Here is a 19,874-nt window from a genome sequence, read left to right as displayed (position 1 = left end):
TTGTATGATATGTATCAATTATTTTCTTGAGGATGTCATATGGACCATGACAGTCTCAGGTCAGGGTTCCTAGTGAACGGACGTGTTTAGTGAGCAGTGACCTGACGCTAATATAGCTGGCTAGTGTAGACATGGCGCCTTGTGTTGCTAAGTCGACTGGTTGTGTTAGTTCTAATGTTCTCGAGGCCTTCGTTGCGAAGGTCTCAGAGGATCTCGGAGGTGCAGGCTGAGTTTCGTGAGAGGATCTCAGACCTGCAGGCTGAGTTCTATGAGAGGATCTCAGCACCTGTAGGAGGGTCGTGCCCCACCGTCACCTTACCTAGTAAGGCGACGGAGGAGCAGTGGTCGGTTGTGTGCCGGGGAGCCAAGAGGGTGAAGGTCCTCAGGGCACCTTGCGTGGAGACGAAGAATCCCTTCATTGTGCTGGAGGAAGGGAAGGAGAAGGAGGTGGACAGGGCGGGAGGAGGCAAGAAGGAGGGGGCAGATGCAGTTACCCTGCCCCAAGGTGGAGTGCTTGTGTTTGGTGATAGTCAGGTTAGGCACTTAGTGCGTTCTGTGCTAGGGATAAGAAGCGTAGGTCGAAGCCCCGGCCGGGATAGGGAAGGTAGCTGATAGGTTAGACACGTGCTTGGAAAAAGATGAGACCAAGCCCATTGTTTTTCTCAGTGCGGGAGGGAATGACCTTGGTAAGGTCAGGAGTGAGGAGCTTATCAGGAGGTTTCGACAGGCTTTGGACAGGATTAGGGACAAGGGAGGGATCCCCGTGGTATGTGGTGTCTTGCCGAGGAGGGGAGTTGGTGCTGAGTGGCTGTCCAGGGCTATTACAGTGAATCGCAGGCTCGCGAATCATTGTAGGAGTAATGGATGGACGTTCATCGACAACTGGGACCTTTTCTATGGTAGGGACACCTTGTACGCCAGGGATGGAGTGCATTTGTCACGCCAGGGTGTTCGTGTTTTGGCCGAAACACTCGAGCGGGAGGTAACTGCACTCCAGCACTTTTTTCATTAGTCGGGAGGGAAGAAGGGATAGTGAGGAGAAGGCGAAGGGCAAATTAGTTAAATCTAGAAAGGTAGCTAGCTCATGGATGGTGACAAATAGCTTAAGTGTTTACTACACAAACTGTTGAAGTATTCTGAATAAAATAGACTTGCTTAGAAGAATGGCGAGCGTAGAGAAATTTGATATCATTGCTTTAACTGAAACTTGGTTAGATATGTCAGGAAAAGTATTTAATCCAGAGGTTAAGATAGATGGGTATACAATGTTCTATAAAGATAGGGAAACAGGAGAGGAGGAGGCGTCGCGTTATACGTTAGGGACACATTACAGTGCTGTATGAACAATAGAATTAAAACAGATAACAAAGCAGAGTCGATATGGGTAGATATTAAGGAAGGATCGCAGTCAGTAGTACTAGAGGTAGTATACAGACCACGGACCAGTACAGAGGAAATTAACACCTCACTGTGGCAGGAATTAAATAGAGCAGGCAGGTACAGTCAGGTATGTGTGGTAGGAGATTTTAATTTTAAGAATATCGACTGGAGTCTGATGGTGGGTAACAAGGAAGCAGAGGAATTTCTTAAGGTAATTCAAGATAATTTTTTAAAACAGGTAGTCGTAGAACCCACAAGGGGGGATAATATTCTAGATTTAATTCTTACTAACAGGGAGGAAGCAGTCACGCAGGTAGAGGTTGGAGGACAGCTAGGTAACAGTGACCATAGGGAAATTAGGTACAATTTAGAATGGGAAGAAACTGTTAGAAACAAAAACACTAGTAAAATACCTGACTTTAGGAGAACAGATTTTCAAAAATTAAAAAGGTACCTCCAAGGAGTGGACTGGCAAAGGATGCAGGGTGAGGTCAGGTCAGGAACGGAGTTCAGAGAGATAAGGCAGGATGAGAGAGGTGAGGTGAGGCTCCGGAAGGGAGGAGGAAAGAGGAAGGGGGGAGATAGGTGTAAATATGTTGGAATGTCAGGTCATGCTGAAATGAGAGAGGTGAGGTCGAGGCGAGTAGATGAGGGAGTGGAGAGGATGGTAGGGGACGAGATGAGGGGATTAGGTGAAGTAAATGTAGATGAATTGTATAAATATTTCGTAGATAAAGTTCATACAGGTCAGTTAGTAAATATCCCGTATAGGACAATAAGATCACAAAAAAATGACCCTAAATGGATGACTGCTAGGTTAAAGCATTATATAGGATGTAAGAGAAGTTTATATAAGAGATTAAGGGCAGGTGAAGAAGTTTTAAGAACACAATATAATTAATTAGTTAGAACAGTCAGGAAGTTAACGAGGAAAGCTAAGGCCAATTATGAATTAAAGGTAGCCAGCCAGGCGAAGACGGACCCCAAGGGATTTTATCAGGTATACAGGACGAAGAATAAGGATACTCTAGGTCCATTAAAGGCAGCAGATGGGGAGCTGGTTAGTTCTGGGGAGGAGATTAGTAAACTTCTGAATGATTATTTTTTAACTGTCTTCACCCAGGAAAACATGCAGGATATGCCAGATAGTGAACAGGTGTTTAGAGCAGATGAGAATGAGAAGCTGACAGATATTTCCATAACTAGGGAGATAGTGGAACAGGAGATAGATAGGCTAAAAAAGTTCAAGTCACCAGGACCTGATGAAATATATCCTAGAGTATTTAAGGAATGTAAAGAGATTATTAGTGAGCCGTTAGTTTCTGTCTTTAGGAAATCACTGGAGTTGGGTGAGGTACCAGGAATGTGGAGGCAGGCTAATGTAGTACCCATCTTTAAGAAAGGAGATAAAACTTTAGCGTCTAATTATAGACCTGTCAGCTTAACTTCAGTTATAGGTAAAATGTTAGAGTCAATAATAGCGAGGAACATTAGGGAACATTTAGACAAACATAACTTGATAAATCAGTCACAGCATGGCTTCACGAAGGGGAAGTCTTGCCTGACAAACTTGTTAAGTTTTTACAGCAAGGTGTACGAGGCAGTAGATAATGGTGATAATTATGATATCTTATATCTGGACTTTAGTAAAGCATTTGACAAGGTACCCCATCAAAGGTTCCTGAGAAAGGTTAGGGCACACGGGATAGATAGGAAGGTGTTAGGCTGGATAGGGTCATGACTTGGTAACAGGCGACAGAGAGTGGTAATAAACGGCTCGAAATCTGAGTGGGGTCATGTAATTAGTGGGGTGCCACAGAGTTCAGTATTAGGGCCATTGTTATTTCTAATATATATATCAGTGACTTGGATAGTGGAATTAGTAGTGATGTTAGTAAATTTGCGGATGACACAAAGATAGGTAGATTAATTAGGTCAGAATTGGATGCCATCGCCTTGCAGGCAGACTTAGATAGAATGAATGAATGGACGGATAGATGGCAAATGCAATTTAATATCAATAAATGCAAAGTGCTTAGCGTAGGTAGAGGAAACCCACAACCAAACAACCAAACTCTGGTAGGTACGGGGTACGAGAAAGATTTAGGAGTTATAGTTAGCTCTGAACTCCGTCTAGGGAAACAATGCATAGAAGCCAGAAACAAGGCAAATAGGGTACTAGGATTAATTTTTAGGAGTGTTAAAAGTAGAAGGCCGGAAGTAATATTAAAGTTATACTTGGCGCTAGTCAGACCTCATCTAGACTACGCTGTGCAGTTCTGGTCACCACATTACAGGAAAGATATAGGTCTATTAGAATCAGTACAGAGGAGAATGATTAAAAGGATACAGGGGATGAGGAGTATTCCTTACGAGGCGAGGTTGAAGCTGTTAAATTTACATTCTCTAGAGAGACGTAGGTTAAGAGGGGACCTGATAGAAGTCTTTAAGTGGTATAAGGGTTATAACAAGGGAGATGTAAGCAAAATTCTTAGGATCAGAAACCAGGGTAGAACAAGAAATAACGGGTTCAAGCTTGAAAAATTTAGGTTTAGGAAGGAGATAGGAAAAAATTGGTTCTCAAATAGAGTGGTAGATGAGTGGAACGGACTCAGTAATCATGTAGTTAGTGCTAGGACACTAGAGAGCTTTAAAAGAAGATGAGCTTTCAAAATGAGCTTTCATCCCACGTTGTGTTTGCTGGAGATTAGAGTGGGCAAATGAGTGGACTTTATGAAGAGTGGATTTTAAATTATCCAAATAATGGATGACCATGACAAGCCTATGGGCAGTGGAGTCAAGCAGCTTGTCCTTAACAAGTTGTAGGGATCCCTTACTTTCCTACCAGATAATAAATAAAAGAAGAGAGACACCCAGGGTCTCGCTGGGTGTTTCTCTAATAGCGAACAACATGAAGGGCAGTGTCTCCTCCTATTCCTGGTCCTGTTCGTAACAGAACTTTCGTAGCATTGATTTCGGGGTTTGATGACACCTTTCTAGCGCACCCTTATACTCCTGATGGTAAACGGTCGCTAGAGTCTGCGTAATACCAAGTTCAGTTAAGACAGCCCATAAGAGATCACCCGTGAAGTTTGTTTCCCGATCGCTCTGTATTTCCTGGGGAATATCATAGATAATAAACATGTGGGTGAGTTTAGACGCAATAGTTTTAGCATTGATGTTCTTAACAGGGAAAGCCTTAGGATACCTAGTAGTTGGGTCAAGTACAGTTAGGATGTATTGGTTACTTTTTTTGTTTTTTGTGAAGGGCCCTACAACATCAATGATTATTTTCTGAAATGGTTCTGAAGGAGCTTGTAATGGTTGTAGCGGGGATAAGGAGGGACGGTTTGGTTAGGTTTGCCTGCAACTTGACACGTATGACATGAAATGACAAATGAGGCTTCCGTAGAGCTGGCCAGTAGAAATGAATCAATATTTTATCACAGGTTTTCGTGATACCTAAGTGTCCAGCAACGTTTTCATGAGCGATCTCTATCACGGGTGTTCTCAAAACTCCTGGCAAGACTATTTGATGGACCCCAGCCCATGCTGAATCGTCATTAGGTTTAGGCGGTCTATACACTCTCATAAGGATGTCGCCCTGGTAGTAACATGATGGGTAGTGAATAATCTGATCCTTAGGAATGACTTGAGAGTAAGATTTTGTTAATGATTCATCCTCTTTTTGGGCCACTGAGAGAACCTTAGTAGTGAACAATTGATTTAGGTTCACTTGAGCTGCTGGAGGACTCGGAGGTTTGGGCAAAGACTGAGCAGCAACGGGATTGTTCTAGCGGCTTGTACTCGGGTCATGGCACAAACCGGAAGCAAATTAGCTTTGTTCCCGCTCAAGTTCCCCTATATGATTTTATGGGAGTGGCGAGTCTTTAGTGACAAGGGGTGGAAAGACTGCACCACCGGCCAAGTCATTAGCCAGTAAAAGCTCAACATTAGGTATGGGCAAAGATTGATCACTACTGACCCCAGCAATCACTTCTCCCTTCACTATAGGACTGTCAAGGTGTACTCTGAATAACGGGAGTGGAAATGGATCATGAAAATCATTTAAATACACCTTTTCACCAGTGTAACTTTTTTTTTACAATCCCATGGACTGATGATTTTAGTACAAGTGACTGGCCTCCACCAGTATCCCTTATGATATTTACTGAGTATTTTAAGTTATCATCAAAGTAGACTGATCCTTTTGACATAAATTGGATAAATAGCTTGTCAGAGGGATATGTTTTCGTGGTATCAAATGAGTCCAATGTTTGATAAAAAGCACCTTTTGCTACTTTGCACTTGGGATTAGAGCAATCTCTTGAGGTGGCCAGACTTTTTGCAAAATGAAAATCTTTCATTTCATTATCCTTCTCTTGGTTCAACTGAGAAGCGGCAACCGTTCGATTGTAAACAAAGGTCCTGATCGAAAGCTGAAACGGGACATGTATGTCGTGACCGGCGAGCGAACTCTAATACTTGATATCCGCAGAGTTAAAACCATGTATTCTAAGGAGAACATATTGTCTCGTCTCTGCTGGGGATGTGCATTACAACTGAATGAGGCACCTTGCGTTTAAATTCCTCTAAGGCGATCAAGTTTACTAGCTGGTCATATGTGGTGACTAAAGCCGAGTTAAGCCGCTTTTGCAGCGTTCTGTACTTATCTGATGCAAACTCACGAAGTATGTCTGGTGTTGGAGTTTGCTAAGATTCCTAAATTTTTTTGTCTGTAACCCTCTATTGTAATGGAATATGCCGCTAGAATACCTTTCTTAACTGAGGCATAAAAGTGTTATTTTCTAGACCTCCCAAGATAGTTAAAGCCTTCTCAGTGAGCTTGAGCCATCTCTAATCCTCCTGAGGCAATTCAAAGTGTTCAGCAGAGGATTCGAACTCCCAAAAGAAATTTTCAGCATCTTGATCAGAGAATTTTAGTAAGAGGGAAAAATATTTAGTGATCTTAGCCTTGTTTGGTGGTTGTTTTTGCAACATGAGTAACTGGTGAGCTCTTTCTTTCTCTGCTTGTTCCTCCTCATGTTGTCTTTGTTTCTCCTTCTCATCCTTCTAATATTCTAACTGCATTTGCAAGGCTTTCATTTTAACTTTATTTCTAAAAGAATATAAAGATCTTTAGTCTGACAAGATTATCTTGAGTCCTTTACTAGAGCTAGGTTCTTCTCCAAGATGAGTTAAAATGAGTGTCATGAAGTCATCTTTTCGAATGTCTTGTTGGAATGGAATCTCAAAACCACTAGCAGTGTAATTTAGTTGATATTTGGTTACTTTAAAGGTTTTCTTCTTCTTCTTCTTCTGAGTTCTTCTACAGAAGGATTTCGTACAAATTCCCTATGATCTACGAATTTCGTCATTTTGATGTACTCACTTGAGTAGAAAGTTAAAAGATATGATGTCAAAACTGTACTACAAGTTATCTTCTAAATTTCACTGAGTTAAAGCCTTGACATAAGATTCGAGAGGGTTATTAACCGCGAAGACGGGATTTGCACCCTTGGACACGAGTTAACAACCTTTAAGAGAGGGGGGGCGCGACCCCTGATGAGCCGTTCCTTCACAGGTATAACTAGCCGTAGGTTAGCGAATGATGTACCTCACTTACAACAAACAAGAGCTGGCCTAAAGTACTCTTGAGTTTACACTGGTCTAGTTACTCGCGAGGAAGTTAAGAATTGATTTGGAGCTTCAGTGGCCCCAAATGAGTGAGAATGAGTCTCGGAGCAGTAGGTGAGGAAGTTGAACTACACTCCGCGGAATAATCCTTACCTGAAAACGATACAACTACCGATGTTAATACGCAGTTAGTCCTTTACCTATTCACCAGGCCTCTCGTGAAATATTTTAAGGCAAGGTCACCGTGCACCCACCAACAGATACTCGTGAGATAAACGAAGAAGTGACGAAAACGAGTGTGAATAATGTGGTTATGTATGTATGTTAGTGGGTATGTAAGCCTGTAAACAAATCTTAACAAACTTAACAGAAACAGTGATTACTTAACTAGCAGTTGCGTTAACATACAAATAACATACCAGTTCATAAGATACTATCGCGGACAGGCCCCCAATATATGTTACAAGCACGGGTAGAAGTTGGTTGACTAAGGGTGTGTTGTATCCTTTCTTGTAGCATAAGGCAGTGAAACAAGTATGAAACAAAACATACAATAATGATTACACTAAATATCCACTACCTGAAGCGGGCATAGCGCGTGCAACTTATCTAGGACACAGTGATCCCGCTTGGTTTCAAGTAAGTATGTACTGTTAACATAACATATACAAGCCAAAGGCAACCAAAAGTGACGAAACATATACAAGTAACAAAGTGAATGTAACATGCACCAAATAATAAACAATAAAGGAAAACAAATGTATACCCAAAATACAACACATATAGCTCAGGCGTGTACGCAATGAAGAGTGTGAGTGTACGTGTGTGTGTGTTCGTGTTTGTGTTTATGTTTTCTTCTAACTCACGTCGATGTAACCGAATCCAGGCAGCAGGAGAAAGGATGGTTCCAACTGCGAGAAGCGAGTGCAACTGACGAGGTTTGGAAGTGGAAGTCAGTCGTCAGCTTGGTTAGGTTGTAGTGTTCTCCACGCCAAGGACACGGAGGCACAGACCACAATCTTTAGTTTATTGTCGGTGTACAGCATTTTTTTTTTTTTTTTTTTTTATGTAGGAAGGATACTGGCCAAGGGCAACAAAAATCTAATAAAAAAAAAATGCCCACTGAAATGCCAGTCCCATAAAAGGGTCAAAACAGTGGTCAAAAGTTGGTGGATAAGTGTCTTCAAACCTCCCTCTTGAAGGAATTCAAGTCATTGGAAGGTGGAAATACAGAAACAGGCAGGGAGTTCCAGAGTTTACCAGAGAAAGGGATGAATGATTGAGAATACTGGTTAACTCTTGCGTTAGAGAGGTAGACAGAATAGGGGTGAGAGAAAAAAGAAAGTCTTGTGCAGCGAGGCCGCGGAAGGAGGGAAGGCATGCAGTTAGCAAGATCAGAAGAGCAGTTAGCATGAAAATAGCGGAAGAAGACAGCTAGATATGCAACATTGCGGCGGTGAGAGAGAGGCTGAAGACAGTCAGTTAGAGGAGAGGAGTTGATGAGACGAAAAGCTTTTGATTCCACCCTGTCTAGAAGAGCAGTATGAGTGGAACCCCCCCCCCCCGGACATGTGAAGCATACTCCATACATGGACGGATACAGAGTTGTACAGAGTTAGCAGCTGGGGGTGGTGAGAAAAACTGGCGGAGACGTCTCAGAACACCTGACTTCATAGAAACTGTTTTAGCTAGAGATGAGATGTGAAGTTTCCAGTTCAGATTATAAGTAAAGGACAGACCGAGGATGTTCAGTGTAGAAGAGGGGGACAGTTGAGTGTCATTGAAGAAGAGGGGATAGTTGTGTGGAAGGTTGTGTCGAGTTGACAGATGGAGGAATTGAGTTTTTGAGGCATTGAACAATACCAAGTTTGCTCTGCCCCAATCAGAAATTTTAGAAAGATCAGAAGTCAGGCGTTCTGTGGCTTCCCTGCGTGATATGTTTACCTCCTGAAGGGTTGGACGTCTATGAAAAGACGTGGAAAAGTGCAGGATGGTATCATCAGCGTAGGAGTGGATAGGACAAGAAGTCTGGTTTAGAAAATCATTAATGAATAATAAGAAGAGAGTGGGTGACAGGACAGAACCCTGAGGAACACCACTGTTAATAGATTAGCCGGGCGAGCGTCCACGGGTGTGCGAGACGAGAGTCGAGGCGAGACTAACTGCTGCCTCGTGGGTTCCCCCAGCTCCCATGTGTTTGGCCTGACCTGACTTTGTGTCTGGCCGGTCCCACACCTGGGAAGCTTAGCATGTTGGGAATCCACGAGGATTAGCGTAGAATGACTAGCCGGCTGGCCAGTCACTACAAAGTCTATCGAAACGTGAGTTGAGACGTGTTTCCGAAGCTTCGTCTCTATGATACCGGCACAGTGTGGTCGAGACGGTATTCGAAGCGGATGGTCATTTGGAGAGATTACTGGTTAGTGGGGCGGGTACGAGGGCAGTAATAATATATATATATATATATATATATATATATATATATATATATATATATATATATATATATATATATATATATATATATATATATATATATATATATATATATATATATATATATATATATATATATATATATATATATATATATATATATATATATATATATATATATTTCGTTGAAGTGATACTTCAGTTCAGCGTTTATGATTTTCTTCATGATGTTTTCTTTTTTCTCGAAGGAGTGTATTATTCTCTTTTGTAAGAATATAAATGATTTTCCCGTAGGATATCATCTTCGCCAAATCGCGATTTCGGGTCCTTGATCCTTCTTCAGTGGCAGAGGAGGTTGTTGTCTTCTCGGAGGTTTGTAGAGAATGACAGGCCATATAATGATAATAATAATAAAGAGAGAAAAGATGGGGAGGGGGAGGTGGGGACAGTAGGAAGAATAGGGGGTGATAAGAAGGGAATTGTAGTAGCAGAAATAGTCACTGGGCTTGACCAAGGCGCAATTTGAATTTTTGCTTTGTTATTAGGTAGGACGTACCATTTGAAACGAGATGTGTTTATGTTAAAGTGGCAAGGGAGACAAGGTCCTCATCAGAGGAAGCAGGAGAGTCCGCCATCAACCGAGCAAGCCAAGCCCAACACAGCCGCAGCCACGGATGCCGCCCACGCACCCAAACCCCGGAGCCGAACCCCGCTCAGACTATCCAGAGTCTACACCATCAGAATGTGAAAGATGAGTGAAGGACAGTCAGAGTAGGAAGTGTTTTTTTGTGTTTTTATTGGTTCAAAGAAGGACAGATGAAGAAGTACATCCGTATAGCATCCGTCATGCATCCGTGTATGACAGGCCATAACATAAGAAAGAGAGAAAAGATGGGGAGGGGGAAGTGGGGATAGTTGGAAGAATAGGGGGGTGATAAGAAGGGAATTGTAGTAGGAGAAATAGTCACTGGGGCTTAACCCAGGCGCAATTTGAATTAGGAAGGACATTTTTTTTTTTTTTTTTAACGTATTATATTCATTCTAAGATGGCAAGGGAGACAAGGTCCTTATCGAGGAAAGCAGGAGAGTCCGCCACCAACCGAGCAAGCCAAGCCCAACACAGCCACAGCCACGGACGCCGCCCACGCACCCAAAATCCCGGGCCAAACCACGCACAAGTTAGGGGCCAGACTATCCAGAGCCTGCACCATCAGGATGTGAAAGAGGAGTGAAGGACAGTCAGAGTAAAAAGGTTTTTTTTTGTGCTTTTTATTGGTTCAAAGAAGGACAGAGGAAGAAGTACATCCGTATAGCGGAGGGACCTACAGTTTTACGTGGGTTCCGAACCACGGATAGTAGTAGAGTGATTTGGTGATGGCAGGGATATTTAATGTATGGTATAATGTGGTGGGTGAAAAAGCGGTGTCTTTCCTTTCTGCTCGTGTCCTGTGACTCGTCCTGCAAAAAGGCCAACCTGCTAAAGAAAAAGAGAATTATAAAAAATGTCGTGGTGCTATGTGCATGGGGAGGGTGAGGATGGTTTGTGATAATGATTGACGTGATGGTAGGATGTGCAATGACAGACGCTCGAAAAGGCTCCCTCAGCGCAACGAGGGGTCAAATCTTGACAGGCCAGTGCCGCGGGCTCCTTTTATACAGCTGCCTCGGGTCTGGGCTCGGGCAGCTCGGCTTCTGATTGGCTGGGAGCGGCTGGGTTTAGGCTTCGCTTCATACTCGGGAGCGCTTGTAGGTCTTGGTTCTGTATGTTAAGCTTTGGCTCTAAGTTTTTGATATGTAAGGCTTCTAAGATGGGGAGGCGTCTGTTATCCTTGCATGTGGTGATGATCTCCGTTTGTTCTTCAAGATATTTTCTAGTGAGTGCGGTTTTGTGCACTTGGGTCACGTGGGTCTTGGGCGCGCCTGATGTTAGGTGGTAGCTGAGTCTTCTACTTAATCGCATTGTCGTCATGCCGATATAGGTTGATTGAAGGGCTGCACAGTTCCCTTGGATGCAAGTGAACTTATACACGACATGAGACTGTTGCATTTTCTCCTTTTGTTGTGGTGGACTGTTTCGGAGTAGGAGGTGGCTGGTTTTGTTGCTTTTGTAGTAGATGGTAAGGGTTAACATCTCCTCAGGGTCTGTTGGTGTGACATTTTTCTTGACGATTTGCCGTATAATTCTTTCATCTTCCTTATAACTTGTTGAGAAGTGTGCCTTGTAATAAATCTTGATGTTTTCTTTCTCTTCCTTGTTGTCTGCTTTCCCGCTGTAATATTCATTCAGTATTTTTTTTTATTTGCTTGTTTATTTTTTCCGCGGTGAATCCGTTGTTGAGGAGAACATTCGTGGATCTTTTTATCTCTTCGTGGAATTCTTTCCACTCGCTGCTGTGTGTGATGGCTCTTCTTATGTAGGCAGCAATTGTCGTCTTTGTAGCGTTGAGGGCACTCACTTCTTCCATTTAAACACTGTCCTGTGTTAGTTGGCTTGATGTAGACGCTGGTGGAGAAACTCTCTTCAGATTGTGTGACCAACACGTCAAGAAATGGCATTTTTCCTTCATTGCTTTTCTCTGTGGTGAAGTTCACCACAGTCCAGAAGTCTCTTGCAGGTAGGTTCTTAGATGTTCAATTTCCTCTTCCTGTCTTGTTTTGATGAAGATATCGTCAATGTAACGGCAGTAGATGTCTGGTTTGCTGATTTTACTGAAGACTTCTTCTTCTACGCAGCCCATGAAGAAATTTGACAGGAGGACTCCGAGTGGTGATCCCATTGCTACATTTCTGTCCTCGAGGACAGGTGAAGAGTGCTTCTTTGGTACAACATTGCAATAGGACTCGTAAGACTTCTTCAGGGACATCTAGTGGCGGCGTGGTGTCATCTCTATAAATTCGCTCTATGATGTAGTTGATAGTGCGGTCGACTGGTACATTATTGAACAGCGACTCGACGTCCAGTGAAGCGATGGTTCCTTTTGTCTTGCTGTTCTTCAGGATGTCCAGGAAATTTGTTGCCGAGCTCAGGCTGTGTGTTGCTGGTACATAGGGTGTAAGTATCTTGCAGAATTTCTTCGCGATGTTGTAGGTGGAGGTAGGGATTTGTGAAATGATGGGTCTAAGCTTATTCCCCGGTTGTGTGTTTTTACTGTGCCGCAGTACTAGCCCATTCCATATTCGCCGGTGACTTTGGTGAACTTGGCGCTTGTGCTTTTAATATTGTTTTTGGTTATTAGTTTGTTCAGTTTCTTCTTGAGGGCTTCTGCCGGGTCCTTGCTCATTTTCATGAATTTTGATTCGTCAGTTAAAATAGCGTCGATCTTGTTCAAGTACTCGGTATTGTCCATAAGTACGTAGGCAGCGGCCTTGTCAGCTTTTCTGATGGTGATGTGGGGATCTTCTTTCAGTTCTTTTGCGGTTTGTATGTGTATGTAGCTTGTATGTATGGGAAAATAATCAATATTCTTACAAAAGAGAATAAGACACTCCTTCGAGAAAAAAGAAAACATCATGAAGAAAATCATAAACGCTGAACTAAGTATCACTTTCAACGAAATATGTACAAGACAAAAACCTCCTGCCCATTTATGCACTCAATATATATATATATATATATATATATATATATATATATATATATATATATATATATATATATATATATATATATATATATATATATATATATATATATATATATATATATATATATATATATATATATATATATATATATATATATATATATATATATATATATATATATATATATATATATATATATATATACATAGAGAGAGAGAGAGAGAGAGAGAGAGAGAGAGAGAGAGAGAGAGAGAGAGAGAGAGAGAGAGAGAGAGAGAGAGAGAGAGAGAGAGAGAGAGTTTTATTAGTACTGTTACACAAGCACTATTATCATGTAATGATTTACACAGTGCATTTCCTTCTTTCTGCATGGCGGCGTCGGCAGTGGGACCTGGTGTGTGACCGACGGTACCTGTATTCCACGACGCAGACGGCGACCTTCCTCGGTCATTTCATAGGATATTTGTTTTCGGGACATCTTTATAATGTGTAATGTATCCGTTTTTCTTCGGTTGTTCATTAATTAATTACAACAGGTAGTGAATGACTGCTATAGACTTATCCATGTTGTAGACGTATACATGTTGTAGTCTGCAATACTGAGTATCACAATGAATCTGGGTTTGAGAAAAAAAAATGCCGAGAACAATACAATATTGCACCCCCTCATATTTCATTTAGATCACCTCCACCTATACTCAAGCAGTGCCTAAACAGATATGAGCACTTCCAATGATTTTACTACAGACGGTTGAGGAGTGTATTGCTTCACCATTGTTGTTGCCTCTTACTGTATGGATTTTTTTGCCATTTTAGTGACTGAAGTTGAATTCATATTTAAAAAAAAACAATCTTTGGTACTGGTCTTTTTTGTGTAATGTATTGTTATCGCTGTCTTCCTGGTAGTTTTTTTATGTATTTATTTATTCATTCTTACATAATATTAACATAATGCGGTTTCATATACAAGAGGCAATTAATTAATTTTCCATACACAGGACTGGGCGGCGTCGTGGTGTGCTCATCTCGTGTATAGTGAACATCATTTCTAACTTCCTTGCTGCCGCTGCTCCTGATGTTTACACCTATATAGTGTTGAGAGTAATAATACAAATTACTCAAGCAATGTGCTACATCGGCTGCTTTATAATAGGTAAGATTAATTACCTTTGGTCAATTTCTAAAGCATTTATTGGTAATGTTTGCCTGCCAAGTATACCCACACGGTATTTTGACAAGGTTTTGGGTGCTGCGTTAAGACTGTGTGGTGGTCAAAAATGCATATATATTATAGTTAGTATTATACATACGATATAGCAAGTCCTCAGTTTGGATATCATTTCATATATATATATATATATATATATATATATATATATATATATATATATATATATATATATATATATATATATATATATATATATATATATATATATATATATATATATATATATATATATATATATATATATATATATATATATATATATATATATATATACTTTTTTTTTCATTTATAGTAAAGTGAAGTATGGAGGGTAATACTGATGTTTCTTTTGTGAGGTTATTAAGAAGGCAGTGTACAAATTGATACATTCAATTTTCTTCTCTTAGATAATGAAACAGTCTTACGATGTCAAAGAAAAAAAAAACAAAGCGTGAGTGAATACATTTTTTGTAAATCTTTGCTGTGACAGGTCAGCATCATCAATGGCAAACTGGTGTTGTTTTTTCTTTTTAGTCAATTTGATTATTATCAATTTGTTTGTTTGTTTGTTGTTTTTTTATTTGTTTATTCATTTTTGTTTATTTAATTATTTTTTTTTACGTATGAGTGGTCTCTGACCAAATGAGGGAAAAAAAAAAGGGGAAGCAGAAACCCGATGAAAGTGCCAGTCCCTAAAAATGAGATGAAAAATGTATTCTTCCTCTTGAAAAAAGTTTAAACTGTACACAAGAGGAGATACGAAAGACAATAATGAGTTATAAAATTTACCAATAACAGTGTCGAAATATTGAGACTAACCTAAGAAAAAAATCAAGATTGATAGATTGATTTGGGTTAATGTAGTGCAACCTCGCATCATTTAGCGCTGTTAAAAAAAAAAAAAGTTTGAGCAAACTAACGTGGTAGGTTGAAATATTAATGTTAAAACAAAATTGTGGTGTGGTAAAAACATATAGAAATTATTGAAAATGGAAATATATGAAAGAAAATCAATGCCATTAAGCCAGAAAAGCGAATTGAGAGTTAGAAGGGTGAAAAGAATCAATAGGGCTGGTTATTGAATGTATTAATTTTACTGATCCCTCAAACCACATTCTTGGAGACTTTAATGTTCACCACCAGCATGGGGTTTTCTTTCTCTTCACTGACCATCCTGGTGAACTAACCTTTAACTATCCTCCATGACCCTGAGTAACTCGTGCAACATCCTACCCGTATTCCTGCCCGTCCTGGAGATACACTCAAGATTCTTAACCTTTTGCTAACCACTAATCCTTCTGCTTATGCTGTCACCCTCTCTTCTCCGTTGGGCTCCTCCGATCATAATCACATATCTTTATCTTGTCTGATTCCTCCTCATGATCCCAAAAGCGGAGGTGCCTCTGGCGTTTTGCCTCTGCTAGTAGGGGAAACCTGAGGAGGTATTAAGCTGATTTTCCTGTGAATGACTACTGCTTCCGTGTCAGAGATTCGTCTCTATGTGCTGAGCGCATAACAGCGGTGATAGTGTCTGGTATGGAGGTGTACATTCCCCACTCTTTCTCTCGACCTAAACCTTTCAAACCTTGGCTTAATTAACACATCCTGTTCTTATGCTATACATGATAGAGAGGTGGGCCAGAATAGGTACTTGAGCCTTCCATCATCTAAATCTAATGCGCCTTATATTTCTGCCCGGTATCTTGCTAACTCTGTTTTCCAAGTAGCCAAAAAACTCCTTCATTAATAAAAGTATCAAAATCTTTCAAGATCTAACTCCCTTCCTGACTTCTGGCACCTAGCCAAAAACATCTCCAATAGCGTTGTTTATTTATCTTTCCCTCCTTTATTTCAACCAGATGGCACCACCGCCATCTCATCTAGTTCTAAAGCAGAACTCTTCGCTCAAACCTTTGCTACAGAAACCTATCTTGGATGGTGCAGGGTTTGTTCTTTCCTCTCCTCCACCGTCTGACTACTCATTAAAATCCTTTGCAATGATGTTTTCAATGCCCTCGCTGGACTAAACCCTCGGAAGGCTTATGGACATGATGGGGTCTCTCCTATTACTCTCGGAAACTGTGTCTTCGTGCTTGCACCTTACCTAGTCAAATTCTTTCATTTTTTTTTTTTTTTTGCATCAAACTTTCCTTCTTGCTGGAAGTTTGCCTACATTCAACCTGTTCCTAAAAAAGGTGACCGCTCTGATCCCTCAAAGTAACGTCCTATTGTTTTAATTTCCTGCCAATCTAAAGTTTTTTTAATCTATCCTCAACAGGAAGATTCTTAAACATCTAGCACTTCACAACTTTCATCTAATTGCCAGTACGGGTTCCGCCAAGGCCGCTCTACTGGTGATCTCCTTGCTTTCCTTACTGATTCTTTGTAATCCTCTTTTAGAGATTTTGGTGAAACCTTTGCTGTTGCCTTTGACATATCAAAAGTTTTTGACAGAGTCTGGCACAAAGGCTTGATTTCCAAACTACCCTGCTACGACTCCTATCCTTCTCTCTGTAACTTCATTTCAGGTTCTACCATTCTACTGCTACTGTGGTATTATTCCTATTGTTCATCAGAGGAGGAGGCAGTAGACACCTGCCGAAACGATAATTACTCCCAGTGGGGTCTAAAGCACTGTTCAGGGGGTGCTGTGAACTTATCATTAAACCCAGCTGTGACCACACTGAACGTTTCCCTTTGTGTCTCACAACACAAGGGGGCAGTCACATCCTGCCCTCTAAAGACAACTCTCTTTCTCCACACAAAACTACAAGCACCTTCACTGACCATCCTGGTGAACTAGCCTACAACTTTGCTATCCTCCATGACCTAGAACAATTGGTGCAACGCCCTACTCGTATTCCTGACCGTCTTGGAGATACGCCCAACATTCTTGACCTTTTCCTGACCTCTAATCCTTCTACTTATGCTGTCACCCTTTCTTCTCTGTTGGGCTCCTCCGATCACAATCTCATATCTTTATATTGTCCTATTGCTCCAATCCCTCCTCAGGATCCCCCTAAGCTGAGGTGCCTCTGGCGTTTTGCCTCTGCTAGTTGGGGGGACCTGAGGAGGTATTTTGCTGATTTTCCTTGGAATGACTACTGCTTCCGTGTCAGAGACCCGTCTTTGTGTGGTGAGTGCACAACAGAGGTGATAGTGTCTGGCATGGAGGCGTACATTCCTCACTCTTTCTCGTCCTAAACCTTCTAAACCTTGGTTTAACACAGCTTGTTCTCGTGCTATACATGATAGAAAGGTGGCCCACAAAAGGTACTTAAGCCTCCCATCACAAGAATCTCATGCACTTTAAATTTCTGTCCGGAACCATGCCAATTCTATTCTCCAAGTAGCCAAAAACTCCTTCATTAACAGAAAATGTCAAAACCTTTCAAGATCTAACTCCCCTCGTGACTTCTGGCATCTAGCCAAAGATATCTCCAATAACTTTGCTTCAGCTTTCCCTCCTCTATTTCAACCTGATGACACCACTGCTATCACATCTATTTCTAAAGCTGAACTCTTCGCTCAAACCTTTGCTAAAAACTGTACCTTGGGTGATTCTGGGCTTGTTCCTCCCTCTCCTCCACCCTCTGACTGCTTCATGCCATCTATTAAAATTCCTCGCAAAGATGTTTTCCATGCCCTCGCTGGCCTAATCCCTCGGAAAGCTTATGGACCTGATGGGATCCATCCAATTCTTCTCCGAAACTGTGCCTCCGTGCTTGCACATTGCCTAGTCACACTCTTTCAGCTCTGTCTGTCAACATCTACCTTTCCTTCTTGCTGGAAGTTTGCCTACATTCAGCCTGCTCCTCAAAAGGGTGACCATTCTAATCCCTCAAACTACTGTCCTATTACTTTAATTTCCTGCCTATCTAAAATTTTTGAATCTATCCTCAACAGGAAGATTCTTAAACATCTATCACTTCACAACCTTCTATCTGATCGCCAGTATGGGTTCCGTCAAGGCCGCTCTACTGGTGATTTTCTGGCTTTCCTTACTGAGTCTTGGTCATCCTCTTTTAGAGATTTTGGTGAAACTTTTGCTGTTGCCTTTAAGATATCAAGAGCTTTTGATAGAGTCAGGTACAAATCTTTGGTTTCCAAACTTCCTTCCTACGGCTTCTATCCTTCTCTCTGTAACTTCATCTCAAGTTTTTTTTCTGACCGTCCTATTGCTGCTGTGGTAGACGGTCCTAAATCTATTAACAGTAGTGTTCCTCAGGGTTCTGTCCTGTCACCCACTTTCTTCTTATTATTCATTAATGATTTTCTAAACCAAACTTCTTGTCCTATCCACTTCTACGCTGTTGATACCACCCTGCACTTTTCCACGTCTTTTCATAGACGTCCAACCCTTCAGGAAGTAAACATTTCACGCAGGGAAGCCACAGAACGCTTGACTTCTGATCTTTCTAAAATTTCTGATTGGGGCAGAGCAAACTTGGTATTGTTCAATGCCTCAAAAACTCAATTCCTCCATCTATCAACTCGACACAACCTTGCAGACAACTATCCCCTCTTCTTCAATGACATTCAACTGCCCCCCTCTTCTACACTGAACATCCTCGGTTTGTTCTTTACTTATAATCTGAACTGGAAACTCCACATCTCATTCTAGCTAAAACAGCTTCTATGAAGTTAGGTGTTCTGAGACGTCTCTGGCAGTTTTTTCACTCCCCCCCAGCTGCTAACTCTGTACAAGGGCCTTATCCGTCCATGTATGGAGTATGCTTCACATGTCTGAGGGGGTTCCACTCATACTTCTCTTCTAGACAGGGTGGAATGAAAAGCTTTTCGTCTCATCAACTCCTCTCCTCTAACTGATTGTCTTCAGCCTCTCTCTCATTTCCGCAATGTTGCATCTCTAGCTGTCTTCTACCGCTATTTTCATGCTAACTGCTCTTCTGATCTTGTTAACTGCATTCCTCCCCTCCTCTCGCGGCCTCGCTGCACAAGACTTTATTCTTTCTCTCACCCTTATTCTGTCCACGTCTCTAACGCAAGAGTTAACCAGTATTCTCAGTCATTCATCCCTTTCTCTGGTAAACTCTGGAACTCCCTGCCTGCTTCTGTATTTCCACCTTCCTATGACTTGAATTCCTTCAATATGGAGGTTTCAAGACACTTATCCTTCAAATTTTTACTACCGCTTTGGACCCTTTTATGGTACTGGCCTTTCAGTGGGCATTTTTTTCTTGGATTTTGGTTGCCCTTGGCCAGTGTCCCTCCTGTATAGAAAAAGAAGTGACCTAAACCAATTTTCTTGTCCTATCCACTCTTACACTGATGATACCACCCTACATCTTTTCATTCTCTGACTTCTGATCCTTCTAAAATTTCTGATTGGGGCAGAGCAAACTTGGTATTGTTCAATGCCTGAAAAACTCAATTCCTTCATCTATCAACTCCACACAACCTTCCAGACAACTATCCTCTCCCCTTTTTCAGTGGAACTCAACTGGCCCTCTCTTCTACACTGAGCATATTCGGTCTGTCCCTTACTTACAATCTAAACTGGAAACTTTTAAACACTGTTGTTTAAATTGGTGCTGGTTATGCTAAGATATGAAGTACGTGTGTCGTAGATGCCGTGGCGTGTGTAGTCTGTATACACATGCTA

At 41.4% G+C, this 19,874-nt stretch overlaps 1 protein-coding gene across 3 annotated transcripts in view; it reads left to right on the top strand.

The window, feature by feature from the left end:
- LOC135092356 (organic cation transporter protein-like) overlaps nt 1–19,874 on the top strand; it is a 102,768-nt gene that overhangs the window by 80,877 nt on the left and 2,017 nt on the right. For all 3 annotated transcript variants that reach the window (XR_010262824.1, XM_063990818.1, XM_063990819.1), the window contains 2 exons: nt 13,424–13,527; nt 14,037–14,191. Coding sequence is in view for 2 of the 3 variants with exons in the window: in XM_063990818.1 (XP_063846888.1) it covers nt 13,424–13,527; nt 14,037–14,191 (259 nt within the window). In the remaining variant the exon portion in view is untranslated. The remainder of the gene's footprint in view (nt 1–13,423; nt 13,528–14,036; nt 14,192–19,874) is intronic.

Source organism: Scylla paramamosain, chromosome 39 (assembly GCF_035594125.1).
Source record: "Scylla paramamosain isolate STU-SP2022 chromosome 39, ASM3559412v1, whole genome shotgun sequence".
Classification (NCBI taxonomy): domain Eukaryota; kingdom Metazoa; phylum Arthropoda; class Malacostraca; order Decapoda; family Portunidae; genus Scylla; species Scylla paramamosain.
This window is presented reverse-complemented; position numbering and strand designations above follow the sequence as displayed.